At 56.6% G+C, this 17,067-nt stretch overlaps 1 protein-coding gene across 3 annotated transcripts in view; it reads right to left on the bottom strand.

The window, feature by feature from the left end:
• Window positions 1-15,607: 15,607 nt before the first annotated feature.
• Window positions 15,608-17,067, bottom strand: part of LOC116958692 (troponin I, slow skeletal muscle-like) — a 16,161-nt gene continuing 14,701 nt past the window's right edge. For all 3 annotated transcript variants that reach the window (XM_032981427.2, XM_076057221.1, XM_076057222.1), the window contains 2 exons: window positions 16,620-16,717; window positions 15,608-16,120 (listed from right to left, as the gene is read on the bottom strand). In XM_032981427.2, coding sequence (XP_032837318.2) covers window positions 16,622-16,717 — 96 coding nt within the window. In that variant the 3' untranslated portion in view covers window positions 15,608-16,120; window positions 16,620-16,621. The remainder of the gene's footprint in view (window positions 16,121-16,619; window positions 16,718-17,067) is intronic.

Below are 17,067 nucleotides of genomic sequence, written 5' to 3'. Positions count from 1 at the left end.
CCCTCTCACCCATTCACTCACCCGCTCACCTTTTCACTCACCCTTTCACCCACCCACTCACCCATTCACTCACTTACCCATTCACTCACTCACCCTTTTACTCACCCACTCACCCATTCACTCACGCACTCACCCATTCACTCACGCACCTATTCACTCACCCACTCAGCGTTTCACTCACCCGTCCACTCACCCGTTCACTCACCCATTCCCCCACCCACTCACCCATTCACTCACCCACTCAGCGTTTCACTCACCCGTCCACTCACCCGTCCACTCACCCATTCCCCCACCCACTCACCCATTCACTCACCCACTCAGCGTTTCACTCAATCGTCCACTCACCCGTCCACTCACCCATTCCCCCACCCACTCACCCATTCCCCCACCCACTCAGCGTTTCACTCACCCGTCCACTCACCCATTCACTCACCCATTCCCCCACCCACTCACCCATTCCCCCACCCACTCACCCATTCCCCCACCCACTCAGCGTTTCACTCACCCGTCCACTCACCCGTCCACTAACCCATTCCCCCACCCACTCACCCATTCACTCACCCACTCAGCGTTTCACTCAATCGTCCACTCACCCGTCCACTCACCCATTCCCCCACCCACTCACCCATTCACTCACCCACTCAGCGTTTCACTCACCCGTCCATTCACCCATTAACTCACCCATTCCCCCACCCACTCACCCATTCCCCCACCCACTCAGCGTTTCACTCACCCGTCCACTCACCCATTCACTCACCCATTCCCCCACCCACTCACCCATTCCCCCACCCACTCACCCATTCCCCCACCCACTCACCCATTCACTCACCCACTCAGCGTTTCACTCACCCGTCCACTCACCCATTCACTCACCCATTCCCCCACCCACTCACCCATTCCCCCACTCACCCATTCCCCCACCCACTCAGCGTTTCACTCACCCGTCCATTCACCCATTAACTCACCCATTCCCCCACCCACTCACCCATTCCCCCACCCACTCACCCATTCCCCCACCCACTCACCCATTCCCCCACCCACTCAGCGTTTTCACTCACCCGTCCACTCACCCATTCACTCACCCATTCCCCCACCCACTCACCCATTCCCCCACCCACTCACCCATTCCCCCACCCACTCACCCATTCCCCCACCCACTCAGCGTTTCACTCACCCGTCCACTCACCCATTCACTCACCCATTCCTCCACCCACTCACCCATTGCCCCACCCACTCACCCATTCCCCCACCCACTCAGCGTTTCACTCACCCGTCCACTCACCCATTCACTCACCCATTCCCCCACCCACTCACCCATTCCCCCACCCACTCACCCATTCCCCCACCCACTCAGCGTTTCACTCACCCGTCCACTCACCCGTCCATTCACCCATTCCCCCACCCACTCACCCATTCCCCCACCCACTCACCCATTCCCCCACCCACTCACCCATTCCCCCGCCCACTCAGCGTTTCACTCACCCGTCCTGTGATCCAGACATCCGTGATGATGTCACGTTGGGGCAGCCTGCACATCGTCGGACGCCACCCTCCCGCTGTAGCTCGCCTGCGCGGGTGCGTTGGGTCGTCTCTCCGGTAAAATTCTCGTGCGGGCACGACGCCGGGAGCGTCGTGGCTTCGCGAGGGCGGGGGAGGGCGATACGAACGGCGTTCCCGTTCCCCTCTCTCGCCCCGGTGCCCGTCCCGGAGACGCTCGCTCGCTCGTTCGCTGCTGGCAGGCCGGCGCCCGTGGCCGGCGGGACGCTGGCACGGCGCGACCGAGCGCCGCCCTCTCCTCCGGCTCCGGCTCCGGGTCCGGCTCCGGCTCCGGCTCCGGCTCCGGCTCGCTGGCAACGAAACGGTGACCGACGCTCGGCGCTTTTCCCGCCCCCGCTCCCGCGGACGACGCTGGAATTCTCGCCGTGCTTGGCTCGAGCTGCGGCGGTGCCCAGAGCGGAACGGCGGGCGCCGCATTCGCACGGCGCGGCGTGGTCGCTGCTCGGCGAGCCTCGCCGTCGTGGATGAGTTGCCGGGGACTCCTTCCGCTGGCAGGCTTCTTCTTCCTTCGTCGGTGGTGGTCTCCCGCGTCGGGGGCCGGCTGTCGCCATCTTCGGTAGCCGATGGTCGCAGTCTTCTGCCGCTGGTACCTGCGATGCGATGCGCGGAACCGTGTCTCTCTTTTCACGCCAAGATGTATTTCTCCGCTCGCCTTCTCACAAAGGACCGAAACTTCCTTTGATCTCGCTCCGTGTCCGTGTGTCCGTGTGTCCGTGTGTCCGTGTGTCCGTGTCCGTGCGCGTGTCATTTATTAAGCCATCTGTGTCCCTCCCCGGTTTGATTACGGTCGCCATCCGCCAAGCGATCTTTTTCAACCGTGGAACACAGGTGCCCCACCCGCAAGAAAAGCTCTCTGTCTGTGAGAGTCGTTTCCCTCGCTCTGGGCGTTACCTCCTTTGCTGTCCCGTGCTGCGGGAAGACAAAGACGGTTGGGAGGCTCTTTTCCTATGGGACGCAGTTCATCTTGGTTGTGTAGGTTTGACCTATTTCGCCTCATCTCTTCTGGACAAACCTCGGTTTAATACTGCGTAGTTATTTTTTGGTTTCGATTTAAAGCGTTCGTGACTGCAAGGATTCATCTTCTTTGGTTCTTTCGGTAAAGTCACCACCACGTAGAATGAGAATAAAATAATAAATTGATAAAATAAAATAATATTATTGTATTATTTTATATTATTGTATTATTTTATTTTATCAATTTATTATATTATTCTCATTCTACGTGACTTTACCGAAAGAACCAAAGAAAAATTGTTATTTGGTTTATGTTTCCCGAGATTTGTGATTCAACATCACCATCACCACGCATTTCTTAGGGTTTATTAATTTTTTTGCTCCCTGTCTGCATCCAGGGAACCGTGATTTTAATTTTTCGAGGTCAGAGATTTCGCTTAGTTTGGACTTAAGCTGTCGTGATTGCAGGAACTCATGTGCTTCGGTTCTCTTGGTAAAGTCACGCAGATGGATAGAAAGACACGATGACAAGTGATTTGAGGAATGCTGCAGTCGATAATGTCGACTTATTCTTGCGGCCAAACTTCGACTCTTTCGCGCGGAAAAACGTACATCGGTCGTGACGTTTCGCCCTGCGCTCTGCGCCCGTGCCTGCGATTCTGGATGTTTGTTTGCGAACCGTCAAAAGATGCCAGGCGGGTTATGGCATGCGGTCCTCTGGCAATCTGGAGATTCTGCGGATCGTCGTCAACCTCCCTGTGCCTCGGAGTTGATTATTTTAATGGCCTTTCACGACCTCCAGATGCCTGATGCTTGTGGGAGGTAGCGGGTTTGAGAACGGTCTATTTAGTTATTTTATCTTATCGATCATCATCATCATTATTGTTGTTGTTGTTAAACAAATGGCAGAATTATTCTTCTTTGGTTCTAATCGGTAAAGTCACGTAGAATGAGAATAAAATAATAAATTGATATTTTTATTTTCATTTTGTTCTCATTCTACGTGGTGGTGGTGACTTTACCGAAAGAACCAAAGAAGATGAATCACTGCAGTCACGAAAGCTTTAAATAGGCAGAATTATTGTTAATATTACTTTTTGGGAAAAGGCCTCTATATATATACAACATGAGGTTCAGCAGATTTTCTCATGTGGGGTGGGGGTCAGAGATTGCATCACCACCCTTCATGAAACCACCAAATCCATCCCTCCCCCTCCACCACTAGCCCCGCCCCTTTCCCTTACCAGCCCCGCCCCTCCCCCAGTATCCCTGCCTCTTCCCCACTAGCTCCACCCCTCCACCCTACCAGCCCCGCCCCTTCCCCACTAGCCCCGCCCTTGCCTTACCAGCCCCGCCCCTTCCCCACTAGCCCCGCCCTTGCCTTACCAGCCCCGCCCCTTCCCTACTAGCCCCGCCCTTGCCTTACCAGCCCCGCCCCTTCCCCACTAGCCCCGCCCTTGCCTTACCAGCCCCGCCCCTACCCCGCTAACCCTGCCCCTCTGGCAACGAACTCCCCGTCCGTCCTGTAGCCCCGCCCCTCAACCATAGCCCCACCCCTTAGCCACTAGCCCCCCCCCCCCCACTAGCCGAACCCATCCTTTAGCCCCGCCCCTCCCTCCATTAACCCCGCCCCTCCCAACTAACCCTGCCTCTTCCCCACTAGCCCCGCCCCTCCCTCCTATCAGCCCCGCCCCTTCTCCACTAGCCCCGCCCCTCCACCTACCACAACATCGTCTGCCCTCCGGCCTCGGTAGTTGGTGACCAGGCGATGGCGTAGACATCGTGAGCACTGGGGGAGACAAAGGCGGCCGGGCGTGGTTGCTGGCCACCCACCCCCTCGTCGTGTGCAACAGTGCTGGTGGCCTTCTCGTTACTGACAGCACTTGCCCCTACAGCCCTGCTAGAGGCTACACGGGGGATCTTTGCCTGTGTATAGGTGCTGCTGCTACTCGCTACTAACAGCACTTGCCCCTACAGCCTTGATAGAGGCTACACGGGGGATCTTTGTCTGTGTATAGGTGCTGCTGCTACTCGCTACTGACAACACTTGCCCCTACAGCCCTGTTAGAGGCTACACGGGGGAGCTTTGTCTGTGTATAGGCTCTGCTGCTACTCGCTACTGACAACACTTGCCCCTACAGCCCTGCTAGAGGCTACACGGGGGATCTTTGTCTGTGTAAAGGTGCTGCTGCTACTCGCTACTCACAGCACTTGCCCCTACAGCCCTGCTAGAGGCTACACGGGGGATCTTTGTCTGTGTATAGGTGCTGCTGCTACTCGCTACTAACAGCACTTGCCCCTACAGCCCTGCTAGAGGCTACACGGGGGATCTTTGTCTGTGTGTAGGTGCTGCTGCTACTCGCTACTAACAGCACTTGCCCCTAAAGCCCTGTTAGAGGCTACACGGGGGATCTTTGTCTGTGTATAGGTGCTGCTGCTACTCGCTACTAACAGCACTTGCCCCTACAGCCCTGATAGAGGCTACACGGGGGATCTTTGTCTGTGTAAAGGTGCTGCTGCTACTCGCTACTCACAGCACTTGCTCCCTACAGCCCTGCTAGAGGCTACACGGGGGATCTTTGTCTGTGTGTAGGTGCTGCTGCTACTCGCTACTGACAACACTTGCCCCTACAGCCCTGCTAGAGGCTACACGGGGGATCTTTGTCTGTGTAAAGGTGCTGCTGCTACTCGCTACTCACAGCACTTGCCCCTACAGCTCTGTTAGAGGCTACACGGGGGATCTTTGTCTGTGTATAGGTGCTGCTGCTACTCACTACTAACAGCACTTGCCCCTACAGCCCTGTTAGAGGCTACACGGGGGATCTTTGTCTGTGTTTAGGTGCTGCTGCTACTCGCTACTGACAGCACTTGCCTCTATAGCCCTGTTAGAGGCTACACGGGGGATCTTTGTCTGTGTATAGGTGCTGCTGCTACTCGCTACTAACAGCACTTGCCCCTACAGCCCTGCTAGAGGCTACACGGGGGATCTTTGTCTGTGTGTAGGTGCTGCTGCTACTCGCTACTAACAGCACTTGCCCCTACAGCCCTGCTAGAGGCTACACGGGGGATCTTTGTCTGTGTATAGGTGTTGCTGCTACTCGCTACTAACAGCACTTGCCCCTACAGCCCCTCTTGGAGTCTATACACGGGGGACCATTTGTCCGAGGCTTAATCATCAGCCCTGGGGAGACAAAGGCGGCCGGGAAAAGCGTGTCTCTCTCCCTTTACACGCCACGCACTTGCCCCTGCCGCTAGGGCGCGCGGGGCCACACGGGTGCGCTTTGGCTTTAGCTCGATCCTCATTTGCGTCACAAAACCGAGACCACCACCCACCCAGCCAGCCACCACCACCACCACCACCACAAACCAACCAACCACGTGACTGCGGGGGGTTAGGAGACACGCGGAGACACGGTGGGGGCGGACACGCGGAGACACGCGGGGGACAGGGGACACGCGGAGACACGGTGGGGGCGGACACGCGGAGACACGCGGGGGACAGGGGACACGCGGAGACACGGTGGGGCGGACACGCGGAGACACGCGGGGGACAGGGGACACGCGGAGACACGGTGGGGCGGACACGCGGAGACAACCCTCCCTAACCTCCTCCCCCTCTCGTCGGCGCCTCGTCAAGCCGCTCGCTCTCCCGTTCGGGATTCGCGTTCACTAAGACCCCCGGCGATCTCCACTCGGCATCACGTGATCAAGGGAGACAAAGGCGGGCGGCCGGGCGGCCGGGCTGGCTGGCCGGGGCTGGCTGGCGGGCCTTGCGCGGTTCTGCCCACGGCGCGCCGGTAAGCACTTGCCCCGTGCAGGCCGCACGACGGGGATTGTGCGGGGATCTCATCTCCGTGAGTTGCGGCAATCTTGCGGCAACCTTGCGGCAACCCGCGGCAACCCGCGGCAACCTGCGGCAACCCGCGGCAACCCGCGGCAACCTACGGCAACCTACGCGGCAACCCGCGGCAACGCCGCCTTTTGGTTGCCCCGCCTGGCGGTGATTGCTCGCGTTGCCATCGAAAGGTCCGCGAGCTTTCACCGTCCCACGCCAACGTGGGCCTTGCCGACGGACGCATTGCGGTCGCGAAAAAACTTCGAATCGCCGATAGCGCCGGTCGCGTGTCCACTGCTGCCGTTCCGGGGGGAAATCAACGGTGGTCCGATCTCCGACACGTCACGCAGCCTCACCGCGAGATCGCCCTTGCCAGCCCCCGGGCGTAGCTCAGGGTTGGGCAAGTTGTTTTGACTCGCGGGCCGCAGTCTGTTTCGAAAATTTGAGGAGAGGGGCCGGGCCGGCAGGAGCAGATGGACGGAGCGTTTTACGTGAAAGGATTTGGCCCTTTAACGGGTAGCAAAGCGTTTATTTGCAAGGCAAATTTAACGAATTTGCACGGACGTGAACGATACAAAAAACCACGTCGCAAAACCCCGGTCAAAGTGCGCCATCTAATGGGGGAAATGTGGGCACTACAGGAGAAAGGTAAAATTTAATTTAATAATAATAACTTTTGATTTAAAGCTTTCGTGACTGCAGTAATTCATATTCTTAGCTCTTTCGGTAAAGTCACCACGTTGAAGGGAAACAATAAAATAATAAAAAAACATATATGAAACAATAAAAATTATCACGACGTTTCGACCATAACGTGACTTTACCGAAAGAGCTAAGGATATTAATAATGATATTTGGACAAGTTCGGCGGTGTAGCTGCTCACCCAGAGCTCGCAGTTGTCCTGATGGTGGCGTTGCACTTGCATCTTATCTCCGTATGTATGTGTGTAAAAGTGCAAAGTTGTGATTATGTGTGTCTGTTCAAAATGTTTAGCGTACTTCCCGACATGCAACAAACTTGAAATTTGCCGTGCGGGTAACTTCCAGACTGTCCAACATTGCAAACATTTTACAAATACACTTTTTTTTGGGGGGTGGGGGGAGAGCTCAATAATGCATTTATTTTTTGCACGGCTAGTTAGCTGTGACGTCACATCTGTCACGTGACCCGCGCACGTGGAAGGGTAACGCATTGTAGTGTAGTGGTTAGCGCGCTGTCTGCGTGTGTGTCTGTGTGTGTGTCTGTGTGTCTGTGTGTGTGTCTGTGTGTGTGTGTGTCTGTGTGTGTGTCTGTGTGTGTCTGTGTGTGTGTGTGGGGGGAGCGGGAGTGTAGTGGTTAGCGCGCTGTGTGTGTCTGTGTGTGTGTGTCTGTGTGTGTGTCTGTGTGTGTGTCTGTGTGTCTGTGTGTGTGTCTGTGTGTGTGTGTGTGGGGGGAGCGGGGGTGTAGTGGTTAGCGCTCTGTGTGTGTCTGTGTGTGTCTGTGTGTGGGGGGAGCGGTGGGTGTAGTGGTTAGCGCGCTGTGTGTGTCTGTGTGTCTGTGTGTGTGTCTGTGTGTGTGTCTGTGTGTGTCTGTGTGTGTGTGTCTGTGTGTGTGTCTGTGTGTGTGTCTGTGTGTGTGTCTGTGTGTGTCTGTGTGTGTGTGTGGGGGGAGCGGGAGTGTAGTGGTTAGCGCGCTGTGTGTGTCTGTGTGTGTGTGTCTGTGTGTGTGTCTGTGTGTGTGTCTGTATGTGTGTGTGTCTGTGTGTGTGTGTGTGTGGGGGGAGCGGGAGTGTAGTGGTTAGCGCGCTGTGTGTGTCTGTGTGTGTCTGTGTGTGAGGGGAGCGGTGGGTGTAGTGGTTAGCGCGCTGTGTGTGTCTGTGTGTGTGTCTGTGTGTGTGTGTCTGTGTGTGTGTCTGTGTGTGTGTCTGTGTGTGTCTGTGTGTGTGTGTCTGTGTGTGTGTCTGTGTGTGTCTGTGTGTGTGGGGAGCGGTAGTGTAGCGGTTAGCGCTACGCTGCGCTATGAACCTGGCGACCCGGGTTCGATTCCCGCTCACGGCCAACACCAGTGACGATTATCTGAACCGGTCCCGGGCCTCCCCTAGGTCGACTCAGCCTCAAATGAGTACCTGGTGTGGTGTGTAAACATTGCCACTAGGGAGACAAAGGCGGTCGGGCGTGGTGCTGGCCACCCACCCCCTCGTGTACCGTTCCGGCCTTCATAGGTGCTACTCGCTAATAGCACTTGCCCCTACAGTCTGTTAAGGCTATATGGGGGATCTTTTTTTGTCTGTGTGTGTGTGTCTGTGTGTGTGTCTGTGTGTGTCTGTGTTTCCCATACCTGGGCAGTGTGCTTATGACTGGCTCCAGTTTAACAGCAGAGGTCTCACTCCGAATCAGTCGAGCGGCAATATCTTTTCATCAGTTGCGTAACGCTGTGTGGAAACTACCTGGTCTGTCGCTTCGCACTAAGCTTCAGGTCTTCTCGGCCACGGTCATTCCCTCCCTTCTCTACGCTTGCGAAACGTGGACCCCCCTAATGGAGCATCTTCGCCGGTTGGAAACATTTGGGCTGGCCTGCCTGCGATCCATCCTGGGTTTAACCAGACTGGATTGTGTGAGGAGCTCACAAATCCTTGGAGGATCTGGGCGGGGTCCCATCGGTGGGCTCCTCCGGCGGGCAAGGCTGCGGTGGCTGGGTCATGTAGCCCGCATGCCCAGCCACCGCATGCCGAAACAGCTTTTGTTTGGCCGGATTGATGGGGCTAGGCGGGCGCGGCACGGGCTAGAGAGGAGATGGAGTGATGTGGTACAGGAGGACGTGGAGCTGAGTGGACTTGCCGATGACTGGTACCAGCGGTGTCAAGATCGGCCTCTGTGGAGGAGGCTCGTGAAGGACGCTACTGGGCAGTTGGAGGCAGTCGCCCTCCAACAACAACGGAGGGCGGAGGAGCGACGCTCACAACAGCGAGCGGAGCGCCGGGTGGCTAAAGCACAGCAGGTTGGCACAGTAGGGGGCACAGGTGGTGCATCAGCCAGTCATCTCAGTCATCTCAGTCAGTCGACCCGTGGCACCTGGGTCTGCCCCGTGACCTCCTGCCAGCGGGCGTTCGACACTTCACGTGGCCTCAGGGTGCACATAGCCTGGCACAAGCGTCGTGGTGACGTCACCGCCACTTAGTGGCGAATGGCGGTTGTTGTTGTTGTTGTGTCTGTGTGTGTGTCTGTGTGTGGGGGGAGCGGTGGGTGTAGCGGTTAGCGCTACGCTGCACTACGAACCCGGCGACCCGAGTTCGATTCCCGTTCACGGCCACCGCCGCCGGTGACGATCATTTGAACCGCTCCTGGGCCTCCCCTAGGTCGACTCAGCCTCAAACGAGTAACTCCTGTGGTGTGTGAACATCGCTAGCACTGGGGAGACAAAGGCGGCCGGGCCTGGTGAATCCACGAACCCGGGCGAAGCCGGCTAGTCAAGCTAGTCAAGCTATGTTACAATTACAGTTCCTTCTAGGGGAAACAAATACTAATTAACAACAATTGAATGATTGCCCAATCTATTATATGATTACAATGCCCTCAAATCACTGCACCAGATCGGGTTAAACGTTGACGTCACCCTCAGGCTGCTCTATTTAAGACCGGGAGAACGCGGAGGGCGTCACCATTCTGGGGGGAAAAAACAACTAAATTTGCCTCCTGATGATGCTGGATGTAATTACCAGCGAAACGTCGTTACGATTCACTCTTCAACACACCGCTGGGGCTGAAGTAGTTGCACCATTTCGTCTTTTGTCAAACGTGACGCATTTTTTTCTACTGTTTGGCCGTGTCGGGTGGTGGAGGGTTACGATGCATTCATGAATAACGCGATCGAACCCCCCCCCCCAAGAAAAAAAAAACGTTTATTACGAATGATATTGGTTCGCGAAAGCCTACGTGTTAAATTGTACTTAATAGCGCAGTGCATAAAATCCGTGAGCTGGTCCCGTCTAGACATATACAGCGATCATGGAATCCATCCTCACCTCCTCCATAACCGTCTGGTACGCTCCTGCCACTGCCAAGGACAAGAGCAGACTGGCAGCGAATCATCCGCACTGCTGAGAAGGTGATTGCCTGCAATCTACCAACCCTCGAGGACCTGCACACGACAAGGACCGTGAGGCGAGCGAGGAGGAAGATTTGTGGCCGATTCCTCCCACCCTGGACACTCTCTGTTTCAGCTACTCTTCTCCGGCAGAAGGCTTCGGTCCATCAGGACCAAAACCTCACGCCATAAAAACAGCTTCTTCCCATCTGCTGCTGGCCTGTTAAACAAGGCCAAGGGCTTACACTGATTTTAACATTTTATCTACATAATGACACCTTGCCGATATTAACTATGTTAACCTATTTGTATTTTTTTTTATTATTATATCTTAAAGCTATTTTATATTCGATATTTATTCAATTTTATATACTTCAGCCCCTTGGTGTTAGTTAGACTTTTAACCCTTATTATTATAGTAAGACTTGTTTAAAAACTTATTTAAGATTTTAGATTCCTATATGTTGAATGTATGCACCATCCTGCCAAAGTAAATTCCGTGTCGGTGTGAACTTTCATGGCGAATAAAACCCTTTCTGATTCTGATTCTGATACAGTACCCTGGCGTCTACAAACTAAGTTGCCTCTGTGGTAGCAGTCACATTGGAGAAACCAAACGACATGTCTCGGACCGCATCCGTGAACACAAAGCAGACCTGAAACACGGTTAGGACCAACACCTCGGCCGTGGCAGATCACTGTTATAGTTCAGTGGGCTCACACGCCATTGACTTCTCCAAGACAGAGCTTCTCTGCAAGCCATCCGGCTACCGTGAGAGATTCGTCCATGAGGCCGTCCACATGTGCAAACACAGAGAGGCAATTTCAACCGAGAAGATGGATCCTGGCTCAGTAATCATTGGAAGGGCGTGATCAACCATTTCGGGTCTTGATCGATTGTGTTCACGCCTACGGTGGCTTTCAGACCGCATTCCATTAGCTGGCATTGACTATATCGATTTTATATTATCTTCACGGATCGGAGTCTTTGCTCCGCTGCAAGTTTCCTGCTACCACTCTCCCACTGACATATTTCCTTGCTTCCTCTAAGTACCTTTGACGCGACGGTCAATGTTATGGTGCATGGTAGATTGTAAAATAATAAATAGTATAATAGCGTAATGAGACTGAAGTGCTCTGCAAAACCTTCTGATTTGTCCATGAAGCCATCCAGATACGTAAACGTAGACTTAACTTCAACCGAGTAGATGGATACACGTTGAGCAATCACTGGAAGGATGTTATTGAGCAGGTAAAACGTTAACCGTCTACGGTTTGTTCCATCAAATTTACCGGGCACGAGTCTACTATGCCGAGTTCATTGCATCCCCAGCGTTTGGCAGTACTGCTGCCACTGTTACTCTATTGTCTTTCATTGGCTCTGCTGCAGTGGGCCGGGGTGACGCCGTGCCTCCAATAACGGAGGAAGTAGCCGCACCCTGTGAGTGGGCGGGGCTGGTAGGGGGAGGGCGGGGCTAGTGGGGGGGGGGGAGGGCGGGGCTAGTGGGGGGAGGGTGGGGCTAGTGGGGGGACGACTCCGCCGTGTTGCTGCCGTGCCTCCGATAACGGAGGAAGTAGCCACACCTTGTGAGTGGGCGGGGCTAGTGGGGGGAGGGCGGGGCTAGTGTGGGAAGGGCGGGGCTAGTGGGGGGAGGGCGGGGCTAGTGGGGGGACGACACCCTGGGGTTCTGCGGTGCCTCCAATAACGGAGGAAGTAGCCGCACCCTGTGAGTGGGCGGGGCTAGTAGGGGGGAGGGCGGGGCTAGTGGGGGGGGAGGGCGGGGCTAGTGGGGGGAGGGCGGGGCTAGTGGGGGGGAGGGCGGGGCTAGTGGGGGGAGGGCGGGGCTAGTGGGGGGAGGGCGGGGCTAGTGGGGGGGAGGGTGGGGCTAGTGGGGGGACGACACCGCTGGGGTTCTGCTGTGCCTCCGATAACGGAGGAAGTAGTCGCACCCTGTGAGTGGGCGGGGCAAGTGGGGGGAGGGCGGGGCTAGTGGGGGAGGGCGGGGCTAGTGGGGAAGGGCGGGGCTAGTGGGGGGAGGGCGGGGCTAGTGGGGGGAGGACGGGGCTAGTGGGGGGAGGGCGGGGCTAGTGGGGGGACGACTCCGCCGTGTTGCTGCCGTGCCTCCAATAAGGAAGTAGCCGCACCCTGTGAGTGGGCGGGGCTGGTAGGGGGAGGGCGGGGCTAGTGGGGGGGAGGGCGGGGCTAGTGGGGGGAGGGCGGGGCTAGTGGGGGGACGACTCTGCCGTGTTGCTGCCGCGCCTACGATAACGGAGGAAGTAGTCGCACCCTGTGAGTGGGCGGGGCAAGTGGGGGGAGGGCGGGGCTAGTGGGGGAGGGCGGGGCTAGTGGGGAAGGGCGGGGCTAGTGGGGGGAGGGCGGGGCTAGGAGGGGGAGGGCGGGGCTAGTGGGGGGACGACACCGCTGGGGTTCTGCCGTGCCTCCGATCATGGAGGAAGTTTCCACACCCTGTGAGTGGGCGGGGCAAGTGGGGGGAGGGCGGGGCTAGTGGGGGGAGGGCGGGGCTAGTGGGGGGACGACTCTGCCGTGTAGCCACACCCTGTGAGTGGGCGGGGCTAGTGGGGGGAGGAGGGCGGGGCTGGTAGGGGAGAGGGCGGGGCTGAGGCGCCGTGTGTGAGGAACGGCGATCCCTGAGCCTGAGACCGGACACGTGTGGACAAAGAGCTTCATGGCTCATCGGATTCCCCCCACGTGGGACTCTGAACTCGCCGGCGGACTGCCGCGGGAGGGTGGTGTCTGCTGTCTTGCGGGCTGTCCCCTAGGTGACATCATCAGGGCCGCCTTTGCCACGGGAACGGAAGGATGCCCTGGTTCATCGCCACGTAGAATGACGATAAAATAATAAATTGATAAAATAAAATGACGCGGTAACATTCTCACGGCGTTTCGGCCACTCAGGCGCTGTCCCACCAGACAGTCCAGTCCCTTCACCTGACGAAGGCCGCCCGCGTTGTGGCCGAAACGCCGTGAGAATATCGGCGTCGCGTCATTTGATCAATTCATCAATTCATCAATTCATCAATTTATTCTCCAATTCTACGTGGCGGTGACTTTACCGAAAGAGCCAAAGAGGACGAATCCTTTGCAGACACGAAAGCTTCAGATCGAGATGCCCTGGTTGTCTCCCCCCCCCCCTTCTGTGAGACTCCAAAGGGCCGCAACTACTGCGGGTGGCATCTCCCGCCTCCTCCTCCTCCTCAGTGTGAGGCCGGGAAAGGCCCTGGCTAGGGATATATTCGACAAGGCCCCCTTGCCAGGCACGCCGAGGAGAGGCTTGCGGGAGCCCCGATGCGATTTGAGGCCAGGGCGGTCCAGCACGGATGCCATATTCTCTGTCCATCCCGCCGCAGCAGAGGAGTGTAGGGACTTCCAGCAAGACCTACACCTCTGCTTTATTGACCTGGTCAAGGCCCTATGATACCATCAGTTAGGCCTGGGCTCTGGGTTGTTCTTCGTGCTTTTGGAGTACCTGACCCTCTGCTCGCGAGTGTAGGGAATTCCAGCAAGACCTACATCTCTGCTTTATTGACCTGGTCAAGGCCCTATGATACCATCAGTTGGGCCTGGGCTCTGGGTTGTTCTTCGTGCTTTTGGAGTACCTGACCCTCTGCTCGCGAGTGTAGGGAATTCCAGCAAGACCTACATCTCTGCTTTATTGACCTGGTCAAGGCCCTATGATACCATCAGTTGGGCCTGGGCTCTGGGTTGTTCTTCGTGCTTTTGGAGTACCTGACCCTCTGCTCACGAGTGTAGGGAATTTCCCAAACGGGACCTACATCTCTGCTTTATTGACCTGGTCAAGGCCCTATGATACCATCAGTTGGCCTGGGCTCTGGGTTGTTCTTCGTGCTTTTGGAGTACCTGACCCTCTGCTCACGAGTGCAGGGAATTTCCCAACGGGACCTACGTCTCCGCTTTATTGACCTGGTCAAGGCCCTATGATACCATCAGTTGGGCCTGGGCTCTGGGTCGTTCTTCGTGCTTTTGGAGTACCTGACCCTCTGCTCGCGAGTGTAGGGAATTTCCCAAACGGGACCTACGTCTCCGCTTTATTGACCTGGTCAAGGCCCTATGATACCATCAGTTGGGCCTGGGCTCTGGGTCGTTCTTCGTGCTTTTGGAGTACCTGACCCTCTGCTCGCGAGTGTAGGGAATTTCCCAACGGGACCTACGTCTCCGCTTTATTGACCTGGTCAAGGCCCTATGATACCATCAGTTGGGCCTGGGCTCTGGGTCGTTCTTCGTGCTTTTGGAGTACCTGACACTCTGCTCACGAGTGCAGGGAATTCCAGCAAGACCTACGTCTCTGCTTTATTGACCTGGTCAAGGCCCTATGATACCATCAGTTGGGCCTGGGCTCTGGGTCGTTCTTCGTGCTTTTGGAGTACCTGACCCTCTGCTCGCGAGTGTAGGGAATTTCCCAAACGGGACCTACATCTCTGCTTTATTGACCTGGTCAAGGCCCTATGATACCATCAGTTGGGCCTGGGCTCTGGGTCGTTCTTCGTGCTTTTGGAGTACCTGACCCTCTGCTCGCGAGTGTAGGGAATTTCCCAAACGGGACCTACGTCTCCGCTTTATTGACCTGGTCAAGGCCCTATGATACCATCAGTTGGGTCTGGGCTCTGGGTTGTTCTTCGTGCTTTTGGAGTACCTGACCCTCTGCTCGCGAGTGTAGGGAATTTCCCAAACGGGACCTACGTCTCCGCTTTATTGACCTCGTCAAAGGTCTGTGATGCCATCAGTAGGTCAGCGTGTCAGCGGGCAGTTCTTCACGGAAGGGGCCTCATTGAAGGGCTTCATGGTGATGATTATGGTGGTGATGATGGTTACGGTGTGACGATGGCGATGGTGGTGATGGCGGTGATGACGGCGGTGGTGATTGTGATGATGGCGGTGATGACGGTGGTGACGGTGGTGATTGTGATGGTGGCGGTGGTGGTGATAATGGTGGTGATGATGGCGGTGATGACGGTGGTGATGGTGGTGATGATGGTGGTGGTGGTGGTGATGATGATGTCTACCTGGGGCAGCTTTGTCTGTGTATAGGTGCTGCTGCTGCTCCTCGCTTACCAACAGCACTTGCCTCAACAGCCCTGTCAGAGGCCACCTGGGGGATCTTTGTCGTAAGTGCAGACGAGTCGCATTCAGCCCCATACCGATCCACCGCTCAACCCAACAAGTTCCATGCAACTTTATTATTGGAGTTCATCAGGCGGTCACGGTCGATGGTGATGGTGATGGTGGTGGTGATGGTGGTGGTGGTGATGGTGGTGGTGATGGTGATGGTGGTGGTGATGGTGATGGTGGTGGTGATGGTGGTGGTGGTGATGATGGTGGTGATGATGGTGGTGGTGGTGGCGATGGTAGTGGTGATGGTGGTGGTGATGGTAGTGGTGGTGATGATGGTGGTGGTGATGGTGGTGGTGGTGGTGATGATGGTGGTGATGGTGATGGTAGTGGTGGTGGTGATGATGATGATGATGGTGGTGGTGGCGATGATGGTTGTGGTGATAGAAGTGGCGGTAGTGGTGATGGTGGTGATGATGATGGTGGTGGTGATGATGGTGGTGGTGGTGATGATGGTGGTAGTGAGGATGACGGTAGTGGTGTTGATGATGATGATGGTGGTGATGATGGTGGTGATGGTGATGGTGGTGATGGTGATGATGTCATTGCCTCGCCAGAGTCCCTGTGAATGAGAGAGAACAAAATTCCCAGATCACACACAGACAAAGCTCCCCCGTGTAGCCTCTAACAGGGCTGTAGGGGCAAGTGCTGTTAGTAGCGAGTAGCAGCAGCACCTACACACAGACAAAGATCCCCCGTGTAGCCTCTAGCAGGGCTGTAGGGGCAAGTGCTGTTAGTAGCGAGTAGCAGCAGCGCCTATACACAGACAAAGATCCCCCGTGTAGCCTCTAACAGGGCTGTAGGGGCAAGTGCTGTTAGTAGCTAGTAGCAGCAATGGCGATGTTCACCGCCAGTTGACGCATTTGAGGCCGAGTCGACCTAGGGGAGTCCCAGGGACCGGTTTGAATAAATCGTCACCAGGTGGTGTTTAGCGTTACGGATGGACTTGGCTCTTCCCGCCATGGTAACGTGGAATTTCCGTAGATATGTGGGGGTTTTTTTTTGTGGGTGGGGGTGGTGGTGTGAATGTTTTAGTTGGTGCTGATTGTTGCCTGTCGCACCGTTACTGATTCGCGGTGTCGAATCGCTTCTTTCTGCCCTCCATCCCAGACATCGCCTCGATATTCTTCCTCCAATCACCGACCTCGGCATGCTTCTCCTGGGGGGGGGGGGACGTGGGGGGGGAGGAGGGGAGACGTGGGGGGAGACGTGGGGGGGAGGTGGGAGACGTGGGGGGGAGGGGGAGACGTGGGGAGGGGGAGGGGGGAGACGTGGGGGGAGGGGGGAGGGGGGAGACGTGGGGGGGGAGGGGGGAGGGGGGAGGGGGGAGGGGGGAGGGGGGAGACGTGGAGGGGAGGAGGGGGGAGACGTGGGGAGGGGGAGGGGGGAACGGGGGAGGGGGAGGGGGGAGACGTGGGGGGGAGGGGGGAGACGTGGAGGGGAGGAGGGGGGAGACGTGGGGGGGATGGGGGGGAGGGGGGAGACGTGGGGAGGGGGGAGGGGGGGAGG

This window comes from Petromyzon marinus, chromosome 80 (assembly GCF_048934315.1).
Source record: "Petromyzon marinus isolate PM22_M1 ecotype Great Lakes invasive population chromosome 80, UKy_Petmar_22M1.pri1.0, whole genome shotgun sequence".
Taxonomy (NCBI): domain Eukaryota; kingdom Metazoa; phylum Chordata; class Hyperoartia; order Petromyzontiformes; family Petromyzontidae; genus Petromyzon; species Petromyzon marinus.
This window is presented reverse-complemented; position numbering and strand designations above follow the sequence as displayed.